General features: G+C 40.6%; 1 protein-coding gene across 1 annotated transcript; it reads left to right on the top strand.

The window, feature by feature from the left end:
* The first annotated feature begins 456 nt into the window (after positions 1-456).
* Positions 457-1932, top strand: LOC118224332 (G-protein coupled receptor 183-like). The gene is made up of 2 exons (XM_035411765.1): positions 457-486; positions 872-1932. Exon 2 carries the CDS (start codon positions 916-918, stop codon positions 1921-1923), a length of 1008 nt encoding a protein of 335 aa, XP_035267656.1. The 5' UTR covers positions 457-486; positions 872-915; the 3' UTR covers positions 1924-1932.
* Positions 1933-14288: the final 12356 nt, after the last annotated feature.

Here is a 14288-nt window from a genome sequence, read left to right as displayed (position 1 = left end):
GCAAATCACTTCAATCACCTATCATAGTCATCACATTTGGCACAATGTATAATTTTGCATGGGAAATCTTTTCACAGAGTGAACATACACAATGAAATGTCCAATGTTAAATAAACAGCTATTGGATTTGTATGTACTCTATTAGAGTTGAATTGACACTCAACATTTTACTGTGACATTTTTTTGACATAACTTTATTGACATTAAAAATATACTTGAACACACCAGTTAGTGAAAACACTCTTTATCATGCACTTAGATGTATGAAAAAAAACTTTTTTTAGAACAGCAGCTTTCATGTAGATACTATACATGCAGCTATCTTGCTTACTCTGCATTAGCATTTTCTAGTGGGTGTGAGATGAAAGGAGTCTGACACTGTCTTAGGCTTCATTGAAGGCATCCTTCTTCAGTTCAGCATCGACCTTCTGTGAAGACACACAGCGGGAACTGTCTGTTGAACTGTAGAAGATTTTACAAGTTGTCGTAAGTTTCAAAGCTTATATATTTAGTTGTTTTCAAATGTATTCATACTTTTGTGAATTTTAAATATACACTTTGAAATAGCTTTAGGAATTTTAATTGCTTTATGTTTCCATCAGGAGATATGAATGTTACACTACTTAAACATGCATAGTGAAAATAACCATGTCTTTGAAACATGTAATGCTCTTATGAATGGTTTATAAGTCAATATATGTACTGACTATGAGTCAATTTAAGAAAGAGTTGTCTTTTAATTCATAATATTGATGTATGTTTTTGTTGAAGATAGTCACCCATGAATATGATGCTAATGCGGTGGTATTTAAGAACCATGGCATAGTAAGGGAAAAAAGGCTGACTTTCTGAATGATTTGTGCATAAACAGGGATAAAGGCCATTAAGTCAGTGTGGATTGTGTGAGGGAGTGGAATGGATCTGAACGCCAGTGCACCTAATGAGACCTGCGATGTTTATATCTGCAAGGAGACCGCCCAAGTCCTTTTTCCCATATTCTACACCCTGATATTCCTGTTTAGCATCATGGGCAACAGCTTGGTCCTCTATGTCACCTTCCTCAAACAGCAGAAATTTAACTCCACCTCCCTGTACCTGGTCAACCTGGCACTTTCCGACACCCTGTTCTCTCTGGCACTGCCGGGCCGGATCGTCTACTATATCCAAGGGTTCGACTGGCCCTTCGGGGACTTCCTGTGCCGGCTGACCACCGTCATCTTCTACACCAACACCTATTCTGGCATCGCCTTCATGACCTGCATCAGCCTGGATCGCTACCTGGCCATGGTGCACCCACACCGGCTGCTCCGCCTCCGGAAGGTGGAGTCCGTGCGGGTGATCTGCGCCCTGGTGTGGCTGCTGGTGTCCCTCCAGACCACACCCCTCCTCTTCAGGAGCATGCTTGGCCGCAGCGGTGGCAGGCGCACCTGCATGGAGTACTTCCGGCTGGACGGCTCCCCGTCGCTGCCCTACCTGCTCCTCCTGGCCTGCGGTGTCAGTTTCTGCATCCCTCTGGGGGTCATCTTGGCCTGCTACACCCAGATCAACCTCAAGCTGTTCAGGGCGGCCAAGACGAACCCCCTGACGGGCCGCTCTGGGGCTCGGAACCACAGGGCCAACAGCGTCATCCTGCTGATCCTGCTCACCTTCGTCCTGTGCTTCAGCCCCTACCACCTCAACATCATGCAATTCATGGTGCGCAAGCTCATCCGGGAGCCTGCCTGCGAGGAGCTGAAGGCCTTCAAGATGTCCCTGCAGGTCACTGTCTCCCTGATGAACCTCAACTGCTGCCTGGACCCCGTCATCTACTTCTTCGCCATCAAGACCTACAAGCAGAGGGTAATGAGCCTGTTCAAGGGTCGCCTGTCAACATCCGTGCCGTCCCAAAAAACCACAACTGACAACAGCAGCAGCAACACCTGATAGGCTTCCTCTGCCTTGCCACATTGTGGTTTCATTAAACAGGAAGTTTGAAAACATGGGGTGGACTCTCATCTGATTTCAGGCGGCTCGAGTGATTCCTGTTGTTACAGAGTTTGCTCAAGGAGTTAATGTTAAACTGTGTTCAAGGCCGCCTTTGTTGATCAGTATATGGCCATCCTGTCGGAGTGTAAACATATCAGTTCTTACAATGTAAATAATGCATCAGTATCCTCTTTCATACAGAGTCATTAAAAGAGGTTGTTTAAAAAAAGTAGCCAAGTAGATTGTGTTGTGTTGGAACCCAGAATGCCTCATAATTACTGTATGTACACTGCATATCTTGTCTGCATGAAATTCCATTTACCTTTTTGTATAAGAATAGGCCTACATTATAGATAAATCATATAATAATCATTATAAATGTGTATGTTCAAAATCTAATAAAGTTGCTTTTTACTTCATGGTTTCAATATTAAACTGCCAAATGGGAAATTAAATGGAGTGGCTCTATGAATGCAGTTACACAATTCAGTTCCTCTTACTGTTATACTGTTATAATTGATGATAATCAATTAACTAAATCACTATTTATTTTCAGGCTAATAACAAAGACTGACATTACAGTATATGACTTGTGTTACACGCTCCACAAAACTCTGGAACGTTTAATCCAGGATGAAAAATAATATAATTGTACACAAATTTCAAAACTGATCTAGTACCTCACTTCAGGTCCTAGCTGACTTATAAGTGTTAGACATATTTTCAGGGTTGTGTCATATCCTCTCTATTTAGAATGACCATCGGTTTAAAATAAATTTTAAAAATATTAATTTAGTAAAAAATAAAATATATAAATAGAATACCAGATACCCCAGAACACTTTTCCAGACTTATGAAGGATTTCATAGCTCATATATGATTATTTTTCAGTCATCAAGTCTCATTTCATAATGCCTTGTGACATACTAAGCAGTGAAAAAATCTTGTTTTAATCTGAATATTCCAAGTAAAGACAAGTTCCCCACAAAATACACAGAAACAAGGGGAAAACCAGAGAGTGTTATCTTAAATCATTACACTGTGACATGAAAGAAAAAGGTTGCAACAGGGAAACTTGTTGAAAATTAAAAAAAAAATTATTTAGAAAGGACTTTTTCTCTTCATACTAAAAAGTATATCTTTTGCTAGTATTCAAAATGTCAGCTTAAGAAACTCGTTATTCTCTTCGTTGTTTCTTTACAGTAAGTGAGAACCATTTGGGTTTGCCAAATATGGTGTTGAATGTCATGTGATTTTATCAAGAAGTTTAACATTTCACTCAGAAGTGAATTTTCAAAAGTTGACATGTTTTCAAAATAAATGTTCCTTTGCACCATGACAAACTTAGTTCCCATGTTATCAGATTGCAAATTAATATCATATATTTAAATAAAAATAAAATAAAATGACTCACTTGTTTTCCAGTCATACCCTAAAAATGGGATGTACAAAGTCAATTTCTATTTGACACACATCTCTCTCTCTCTCTCTCTCTCTCTCTCTAGATAAATAAACATATTCAGTTCAGAATTCTTTGCCCTTAGTTTTCTAAGAACATCACATATTTTTATACATTGTAAAACACAACACACTGAAAAATGAGAGAAGCGAAATGTCAAAGATTATTGCTAAGACATACTGCTCTGTACCCACAAAACAAAAAAGAAGGAGAGAGACTGTAGGAGGGCAATGAGGTGAGGCAAGAGAGGAAGCAACTACACTTGAATTATCTCTATCTCTCTATCTTCTTTCCTGACCTACTTTCCTTACAAACATTTATCTACAAGCCTGAAAAACTGTAGTAGATTTTTTACAAAAAGAATAAGTGGCAACAGGTGTCCTTTCACAAACTGTGTTTTTGTTCTGTGATGGCATTTTGACAGAGATCTTTGCCAAAACAGGCCAGAATGCTTTACACTGTGAGCAACTGCCAATCAAGATTTATGTAACTTTAACAGGATTTAAGATTAAACTTTCACTTATTGTAAACAGATACAAGCTTGTATTTGTCTTTTGCCAAAAATGTATTTTAAGAAACAGCTGAACATTTGCATTTAATTTGCATAAATTCTGATTGAATTCAGGCCGATGCCTAAAGAGAGTACAAGTTATCTGGTAAAATGAAGGTACAACCCACATCTCAGGGTTATTCGTGGCCTTGATGTCATTTGAATGCAGAAATTACTTCAGTAAAAACTGTCTTTGAGCCAGCACCAAAGTACATTACAGTGAAAAATGTGTGTAGACTAGCAACTGTGCCGACAGCAGGCTAGGAGTGGGCCACTGTATGCTTGTTGGCAGGCTACCTGCAATACTTAACCATGCAGTCTCGATGGGTCCTTTGTCTGAATATACAGAAAATATCATCAGGCATAGAAGGTAGATTTCATGAAATTCAAGATTATCTTATCATGTTTTTACCAGTTTGCATACTAGATGTGATTACCATTAACCATTTATAGCAAGACTAAATAAATATGTGCTTTGCAATTTGATTACCCCATATATTTAGACTATGTTAGATACCTCAGGGTTTTCCTCAAGAAAATTCCTCTCTTAATTTCTCTTAATTTGCCACCCATATAATCATTTTAATGTTTATGTCTCTTTTTTCTTCAAACCAAACACTTGATGAAGAACAAACATAGCTACAATACTACTCTTTGTTTTGCTTAAGCATTTTCTTCCTGGCCCAGCAGTCGGACAGAATCAACGACCCCGAATATACATGTCATTGGTTCCCCCGGTGTACTCATGATTTTTGATTGGTTGAGGGATCGTTCAATGTATGGATCTACATGTAGGTGGTTGACAGGCAGGACTGGGACTTTTTGCACTGCTTCCAAGTGTTACCCCATAACCATGCTCTCCAAATTACAATTTCAACGTCTATGTAAAGTAAACAATACAGGTAATGAGCTAGCAATATAGTATGCTCAAGAAAATAGAAGTATATATTCTTGCATACCACAATGGTTGCAGGGAAAACATTTAGTTTGACAAGTAAAGTCACAAAAAGATAAGTGACACACCCCTTGATTTCAGTAGTTTGTGCCCTCTCTCTTTGGAGGATGGTGCACCCTCCGTTTGCAAGGTTGATGCAAGGATCACGGAGGTAGATCAGGGTTGACTTCTGTCTTATTGAAAGCATTGATCTGGCTGTACTTCTTGCAGTGACTGAGGAGTGATTGACATTTATGTGCTGGGAAATAAAAAAGCATAACCACAATAGAGAAGAAATAACAGATATCGTTTCCAAGATCTACCTTTGCCATCTCTGCACCACATGATTGTGTAAGGCAAAATGTACTCAATATGCATGCATACATGTATGCATACAAATATTAAATCAACATGTATTTCAGATATATATTTTTTAAAGTCTACTGTTTTGAATGTAAAACTAAATCAACAAAACAAACTTTTGTGGTTTTTAATTCAGTTAAAATCACATCAACCATCCAGAGGAAGCTGCCTTACTGCTGTGTATTTTGAAGATGGTATCTCAAGCTTTAGTACATGCATTTGCAAGACTGTGCTCTTTATCTTAATCTCTGTACATAACTGTAGTACATGAGAGGCAAAACATTTATTTTGTACATATGCAAGAGTAAGAGTGTGTGTGTGTGTGTGTCTCAGAACTCACAAGAGTGAAAAGTTGCACACTACAGCTGTAACCGCTTATACTTTTAACCCCTTAGTAACAGTTCTTTTAAAGAAATGTCAATGTTCACCAATATTCAGAAGAAACTCTTATTTTATGTGATTGTTTCTTTTTTCAAGTAAATTACATGTTTGTTTGGTTTGTGTCTTGGGGAGCTATAGCGGTGTTTCCACGTTTTACCAGCACATGCAGAGCTAAAGTACTTCACATGTGTATTTGACCCATATCTGGATGGCAGGAATACTGGGAATATGATTAGTTTTACCATATAATGCCAGAAGGGGGCAATATTCCTCTTTTTATCATCATAGCATGAGCATCTCACCAATCCATGCAATTTTCCAGTGTTTGATCATTTCATCAAACACTCGTATAATCTCATCAAATAAACAGAAAATAATTTATTTAGAACCATTGCTGGAAAAACATAAATCACTGCACTCAGCACAAAATACAGTGCTTGTACCTGTTGGAGGACACTGAATTCCTTTCATACAATAAACTTCACATTACATCACATTAATCGGATGCTTTTAACCCCTAAGAAACGCACAGTTTATGTTTCACCTGCATTAATCCATTTAAAAACATAGTAATTATCCAAGCTATTCAGGTTAAAGACCTGGCTCAAAGATACAACAGTACTGTCCCATCAGTTCCCTAACAAAAACACCACACTCCCCCAACACACAGTGATTGTAAGAAAACCATTGCATATTATGCAGTTATGGAAGCAAGCCTTTGCTAAAGTCATTGAAAGAAAATGGCCACCTCAAGGGTATAACACAAACTCTCTTCCAGGTATTTGTCCTCACAACCTATGGGCTGTGGGCCGTCAAGCATTTTTCCCATGGTGGGTCTTGGTGGGAAGTTATTGGTGATTTGAATCCACTCTGCCTTTGGCAACTGGACTATTTGTATAGTGCTTCTTACAGAAAACTATAAAGATGCTGTACAGAAAATAGAACAAAAACCAGGCGTGAACCCTCAAATAGCAAGCATGTGAGGTAAAAAAAAAAAACACTGAATGGGGAGAAAACACCTCAACCGGTGGTTAGAAACAACACCCCAATGGGAAGAAATATCAGGAGGAACCCAGCTGCACTGTAGGTAGGGGGGAGGCATCCTCCACTGGCCAGCCTGGTGTAAAATAGCGGTAGAATGGATGTAATAAAAATGCAATAAGGGAGCTATCACATCAGTTATAATGGGCTGAGCGGGATACAGTTGAGGTAATTAACTAACTGGAATAGTAGAAGCCCAAATTGTGTAGTTCAGTATAGTACAGTTTAGTGGAGTAGAGTGATATATCTGGAGCTCCACGTTGCTTCAAGGCGTGGGCATGAACTGGGGGAGGAACAGGGCAGCAGCGGTCCGCGGCCACGGAGTGAGGGACAGGGCTAGAGCGATTCTATGAACTCAGGGCGATGAAACAAGGCTGGAGCAGTCTGTGAACTCAGTGCGAGGGAGGGGCAGGAGCTCCAAGCACAAATAAATGGAGAAGACAAGGTTAGGAACTATAAAGATTGTATTTGTACAAGTATTGACAAGTACTAGAACAATGTGTTAGGTGGTCAATGTCCACAGCATGTGCCTATTCATTTTATGTCACACTTCATTCAGTGTGATCAGCACTGTACTAAGTTCCTCTGTTACTTTGTATTGCCGAGGTGCCTACGGTCATGTAGTGCTGTTTCCTGGAATCTTTTTGATGTAAATTAAGAGAGAGAGAAATTTGAATAAAAAAATCAAATGGCAGCTGAGTAACTGCACACCATTGACATTCACATCAGACACAGCCCTACCAAAATCAAATGGGACATTTGTTCTCAGTAGCATTCAAGGCTTTACGTTGGACAAATGACAAGTGATATATGCAGCTTACCTGAAAGTCAAGAAGAGAAAGATTACCCTGCCACAGAAGGAAAACACAGTGGACATTTTCTGGTATCAGTCATAAACGTGACATTTGGTAGCATCTGCTGAGACAAATTGAAACTAAGAAGCCTTGGCCATCAGATGAAATGTTTGCATTTTGATTTCTGAGGTACTTTCGCTGAGTGTTTGCAGAATATTAATAATTTTAAGTTCAAGAGCACTATTCTTTGTAGATCAGACCACAAGGATAGCCTAAAAGCAACAACTTTAGATAGTCTTCTGATGTTCTTTAGAACAGATTGTAAAAAAGGTCACGCGATTTGGCCTTGATTAATATATTTAATCAAGGCCAAATCGTTCCTACCATTAACCTGTGTACTATTTATGTGATTTAATAAATGTAATCTTCTATAATTACATATCACAATGCATTGTTCTGAAGATGAGGCTTTTGCACTTGTTTGGATTACGGTAGGTTCTTTCCCACACAGTAAAACACAGCCGTCTTCACAGATGAAGCTTTACAGGGTGAGAGACAGGATCCACTCTTCCTGTGTGGGTGAAGAATTCGCTCACCTCAGCGATGCTAGTATTTGTACTCTGATAAGGAGTTTATAAACACACTCACACATATACACACAGGCACATATACACATAGGTATGGACAGACGTGCTCCCACAGTCTGCACATACAACACATGACATTTGCCGCACATATGCATGTCAGTGTGTTTGCATGCACAGGCACCCACATAAAGGCACACACACACGTGCATACATGCTGTGGCAGACGGCAGGGAGAGGTGAGGGGAGTGGTAATTGAGGGCAGATATGTTGCAGCCCGCTGGCTCCACCCCCGAGCCTTATATGGACTTCCTGCCCCAACGAGGCAAGCCTGGGCTTCATTAAGCCATTAAGTGCATGGGGATAAAAGGGGAAGCGGGTTGCACAAACAGTGCAAAGTACCGTGAGGGAAACGCGTGTTGCGGAGAGTGAGAGAAAGCTAAAATATCTGTGTGATTACCTGTTGTGACCTGGACTGTTTGACAAACCCCGCTGTGTACCGAACTGCTTTGGCTGAGGACCTGGTTTTTTGGATTACCCCTGGAATACGGAAAAAGGAGAACGAGAACGGATTGTGGACTTTGGATTGGTTGCTGAATTTCCCCCTTTCCCTCCTTGTGTAAATTCTCCCTAATAAATCCCCCAATTGCACTCCAGTTGTGTTTCGTGTGCGTGTTTAGTTATCGAATTGGTGACGTGGAAACCCCACACCCGTGAGCCTGCCACAATGCACACACATGCAAGTACAGTATGCACACAAATGCACAATAGAAGATGTATAATTACCATACCTGACTAAACCTTTGTAAATGTTTGGGTACCTACTGTAACAGTGCAACTGCAGAACACCATAAAAAGCACTGCATTCGTATTTAAACCTGATGGTTCTTTAGTTAGTGTGGCAATGTGATTTAAGTACTTGCACAGTGCCATGAAAGACTATTTGCCCCCTACCTGATTTCCTGTTATTGCATATTTGGTACACTAAATGGTTTCCGATTTTTAGACAAAATGTAAATGGACTGCATTTATATAGCGCTTTTATCCAAAGCGCTTTACAGTTGATGCCTCACATTCACCAGAGCAATTAGGGGTTAGGTGTCTTGCTCAGGGACACTTTGACATGCCCAGGGTGGGGGATCGAACCGGCAACCCTCCGACTGCCAGACAACCGCTCTTACCTCCTGAGCTATGTTGCCCTGTAATATTAAACAAAGGGAAACCGAGTAAAGACAAAATACATTTTTTCTCAATGTAGGTCCATGTAATGTTGTCCCCTTATGCTATTTTGTGTAACCTTATAATGCTGGTACTTTTTGAGGCTAACTCATAAGCATGGAGAAAGTCAGAAGAGCCAATTCAGCCCATCTAAGCTTATCATGTCATCTACTTCAGTTTTCAGTAAAGAATTTTGTAACACAAGCATTTATTCACAAATAATGCCCAAAGCCACAGAATTATTGGAAAAAATTAAAGTTACAGAAAGATTCTCATACATTACATTACATTACATTCATTTGGCAGACACTTTTATCCAAAGCGACGTATAAAAAAGTGCATTTCATGGTCGTAGACAACTGCCAAACACGGGTTCAGTAAGGTACAATACTTATTTTGTACAGCTATTTCTAGCCGAGAACAGTGAACACTATTCTGGCCTAACATCTGCAAAGCCAACTAGGCAGAAGAATAAGCTACAGTATTAGGACAAATACAAATTACCATAAGTGCTGGGATGGGGCAACATGTAACAAGTGACAGGAAAAGGTTTTTTTTTTTTTTTTTTTTTAAATAAAAGAGTGAAATATACAGCGTGGTGGTGGTTAGTCTAGGTATAGTCTGAAGAGATGAGTCTTCAGACCACGGCGGAAGATGGGTAGTGAGGGGGAGGTTCGGAGAGGGACGGGGAGTTCGTTCCACCACTGGGGAGCTAGGGTGGAGAAGCTCTGTGATCCCTTTGGGTGGGTGGGAGGGGTTACAAGGCGCCCTGCTGCCGCAGAGCGGAGTGGTCGAGCAGGCACATAGAATTGAGTCATGTCCTGCAAGTAGATGGGGGCTGTCCTGTTGGCAGCAGTGTAGGCAAGGGTCAGGGCTTTGAACCGGATCCTGGCGGCGACCGGTAGCCAGTGAAGTGATCGCAGCAGAGGAGTGACGTGGGAGAATTTGGGGAGGTTGTAGATGAGTCGGGCAGCGGCATTCTGAATCATCTGTAGTGGCTGTATGGCACAAGCTGGCAGGCTTGCAAGGAGAGAGTTCCAGTAATCAAGGCGAGAGGTCACCGTAGCCTGGACGAGCAGCTGGGTGGAGTGCGTCGTCAGGTATGGTCGAATCCTTCTGATGTTGTACAGAAGGAATCTTCAGGACCGTGATGTTGCCTTGATGTGCTCCTTGAGGTCCAGTTGGTCATCCAGGACCACCCCCAAGCTCTTGGCAGAGTGAGAGGCAGTCACTGTGGTGCCATCAACCGTGATTGAGAGCTCACGAAGTAAGGAGGTCTTGCACGGGAAGAAGAGCAGCTCAGTTTTGTTGAGGTTGAGCTTCAGATGGTGGCTGGCCATCCAGGTGGAGATGTCAGCCAGGCAGGAAGAGATCTTATCATTGACCTGTGTGGCCGAGGGGGGGAAAGAAAAGAAGAGTTGTGTTTCATCTGCATAACAATGATAGGAGAAGCCATGTGAATTAATGACTGAACCAACAGATCTGGTGTATAAGGAGAACAGCAGAGGACCCAGTACAGATCCCTGCGGCACTCCCGTAACAAGTGGTCATACTCTCAAATCTTTGTTATACTCAATCTTGGTTAGTGGTTGAAGACTGGGTTGAGGGTCCACTGGCTTGTTGCAGGAACAAAGTCTTCTGGCCTACATGGAAAGGTTGGCCACATGGTTGGGTAGTGTCCTTCAGCAGCACGATGATGCTGAAGAAGCTCCTGGGAAAGGCCTTCTGGTTTAGATTTCTCACTGAAACTAGTGTCTTGACCTCAGGTGGAATCTACTCTGAACCTTCCATTGTGAATAATATAATGAGGTGATCCCAGCATGGATGAAGTCTTGTATGATGTATGGTTCATCACAAGGTAAGGGGTGGGACCTCATGCATAGAATGTGCATGGATTTCATCCTACATTTTATTGTATGGCCAGTTAAAAAATTGTGTGAACGCATGATTCATAAAATGTGTGTACAAATGAATAAAGTTTCTTAAATCACAAATAGACATGTTTCATTACTAAATCACAAATATCCCCAAAAGTGTGCACTTGTGAACAAGCTTTACAACTCCACCCAGTGAACACTCTCAATTACCCTTATATGGTGGCATCAAACATCTTTGTAGCAGTTGGTCCGCCAGAGAGGCGGATTGGTCTCGGCTGTGCCGGCTGGTGGAGAGAGCACACACACCTGGGCTGTGTTAGCTAATCAGCCCAGGTGCTTAAAGCTGTGCTGCTCTCCACAGTTTGGGGCAGAGACCGGGAGCTAACACCGAGAGCGCAGTTATGATTTTCGTTTTGGTTTATTTTGAGCACGAAAGAAAAAAGAAGTAACTCTCAGCTGGGATGCTGGAGGAGCTGGACCTGGCTTGGAAGGCGGATCAGCTATTTATTTTATTTAATGTTTGTGGGTGTGCGCTTTCTCTCTCCATGCGACAGAAACGGCGTTCCCTGGTACTGCCGCAGCTCTTCTCCCAGGGGTGCCACGCTTGGCATGTGAAAATCTTAATTTAAACGGCTTGAAAACGGCAGTAAAACGCTGCTAAATAATGCAATTGCAAATGTAGTAAAACATAAGGGAAGATAATGGTAGAAAAGTGAGTAAAAAAATAATTCTCTGAATGCTAAATTGAAGTGCTGTCAAAGGAGGTATAGGCAAGTGCACAACTATCATTTGGTCCCATCAGCAGTATTGTACCCAGAAAAATTAAATACGTTGCTTGGCAAGCTGTGAAAGGATGGCTCTGGATAAGTGGTATCGACTCATGAAACATCCATTGCACTTCACGCCGTTGTCTTTAGCCTTATTCCTACTGCATTTGCTGATCTGATACCAAATTTTAAAAATGTATTCAAAGACTCAGTTTCAGTAAAAATCAATCTGAGGCGTTATCTTCATGGAATAATTTCTATTAATACAACACCCAAAATGATTCACCCCCACTCTAAAGTCTTCTTCAACTTCATCACATGATCACATTGGATGAATTTGGAGGGATTATATTTGTGAAATTAGTTGCGATCACACTTGATCAAGAATTCATATCAAAGCAGTCATTCAGTTTCTGAATAGTGTGCTGGAGGAGAGACTGACACATTCACTCCAACACCTACTACCTATTGTCTGGTGGGGGGTTTTGTGAAAAAAATGGCACAAAATGCCTTTATTTCTTTACTTGTTATTTAGAATAGAAAAAACACTGTTTGTTTTATTGTTTATTTAAGAAAATGAAAGGAGGAGGGTAGGCTACTGCATTTACGGTGCTGGAGTAATTCTCATTTTAAAGTATAAACACCTGGTGGCGTGTCCTCTGGCCTTTCTCATATTAACACAATATTTTAATATTTTGGCTCAATTTTGAATGTGAATGTTTGCCTATGTTTCAGGAGGTGCCTTTTTATTATTGTACTGTGTTTGTGGATGTTAATGCAACCTACAGTACATTAATGACATGTAGGTGTTAATGCCAATTTTTGTTGGAATTTTGTTGGAATGTTATTCAGAAATCGCTGTTGCTTTTAAACAACCAAACTGATGTGTTTATACTGTCCCCTTCATACACACGTCATACTCTTCAAATATCAAGGCTATTGAGAGGTCAGGAATGGGGGAAACGTGTCTTATGCCTGCAATACAGCTAAACCACCACATGGAATAGTTCATATGTATGATCTGGAGCTTTCATAGAGGTACACACATTTTCACAACAATTTAAAGGTTTATAAATCTTAACATTTGCGTAGGTCAAATCAGTGCGTACAATCCTTTTATGCACAAGGCCCTTCTAAGGTTATTTCTCACACAGCAGATCACCAACCCTGTGGGACCCAATATCCAACTGATCAATGAGTGCTGATTGGCTGTGTGTGAACAGATGTCCAAACCATAGCCAGAACTATTGGCCTGCTCTGCCATCACACAGGGTAGTATGACAGTCTTAGGCACTGATGCCCTTCTTTCCTTGGTGACTGTGGGATTAATTCATTGTCATTCTGGAATGGGAGTCAAAATGACAATCTTTTGACTGCAGAGACAGTTCTCTTTGGAAAGGGGGAAACAGTGCGAATACGAACCTTCAAAACCAGTTCAACAATGAAATGCAACAAGTGTACATGACATACAGCTATCCCCTGCTAAGAGGAGGTTTTGAGATGCAGCTGGGCTCTGAATGGATGCTGTGATCTGTGGTAGATACTGTATGATAATTACAATGCTTTATATAGCACCTTTCATCACAGGATCTCAGAGCACAGAGGTGGAAAATCTGACATGGTTGTTAAAGAGCTTTTGTCTCCTTACTTCCGGGAATATGTAGAACCCAGAACACAGAGCACCTTATTTTATGTTGTCTGATGAAAGCATTGTAAGAGATTAATGCGACACAACGGATGATGCAAACAGCTGTAATATAACATGGATATGTTTGTGTCATGTGCACCTGGAAAACTTATTCCAAAAGAATTCACTGAAAAAAATGAAAAGATATTTTCCATCTGCATATGATAACACTAAGACCCTGAGGATTATACAGGCAATGCCTTGCGTAGTAAGAAAGCTGATCAAATCACTCCTGATAAAAGCTGAGAAGAGCTTCAGGTACTTGTCCGGGTCAATCAAGCAAATTGGTTTGTCAATAGGATGTTTTACACTTAATTTTGAAAAACTATGCAGCCATTTCTGTGTTTCACGTGCACCAATTTAATATAGTCATTGCACAGTCTATGATGCGTTGGCATTTAATTAAAAGCTATGGGAATTATAATTTTGAAACTGAAGACTTTATGATATGCAGCATTTAATCATATAATAGTCTGAACGAGATCATACTGAATTATTTATAGCCAGTAAATAATGACATTTTCTCCAATGTTCCACTAGATGGCAGCATGTATTTCCACATAGAAAATGTTACTGGCCTCACCTTCCACCTGGGCAGTGTCTTCAGAACTGAACTCACCATCAATTGCCATTATCAATCTTAATTCATACATTTATTATAAGAAAGA

Source organism: Anguilla anguilla, chromosome 3 (assembly GCF_013347855.1).
Source record: "Anguilla anguilla isolate fAngAng1 chromosome 3, fAngAng1.pri, whole genome shotgun sequence".
NCBI classification, from domain to species: Eukaryota; Metazoa; Chordata; class Actinopteri; order Anguilliformes; family Anguillidae; genus Anguilla; species Anguilla anguilla.
This window is presented reverse-complemented; position numbering and strand designations above follow the sequence as displayed.

Excerpts from the sequence above, each read along its gene's own strand:
- LOC118224332 (XM_035411765.1), top strand. The coding sequence starts at position 916 with ATGGATCTGAACGCCAGTGCACCTAATGAGACCTGCGATGTTTATATC.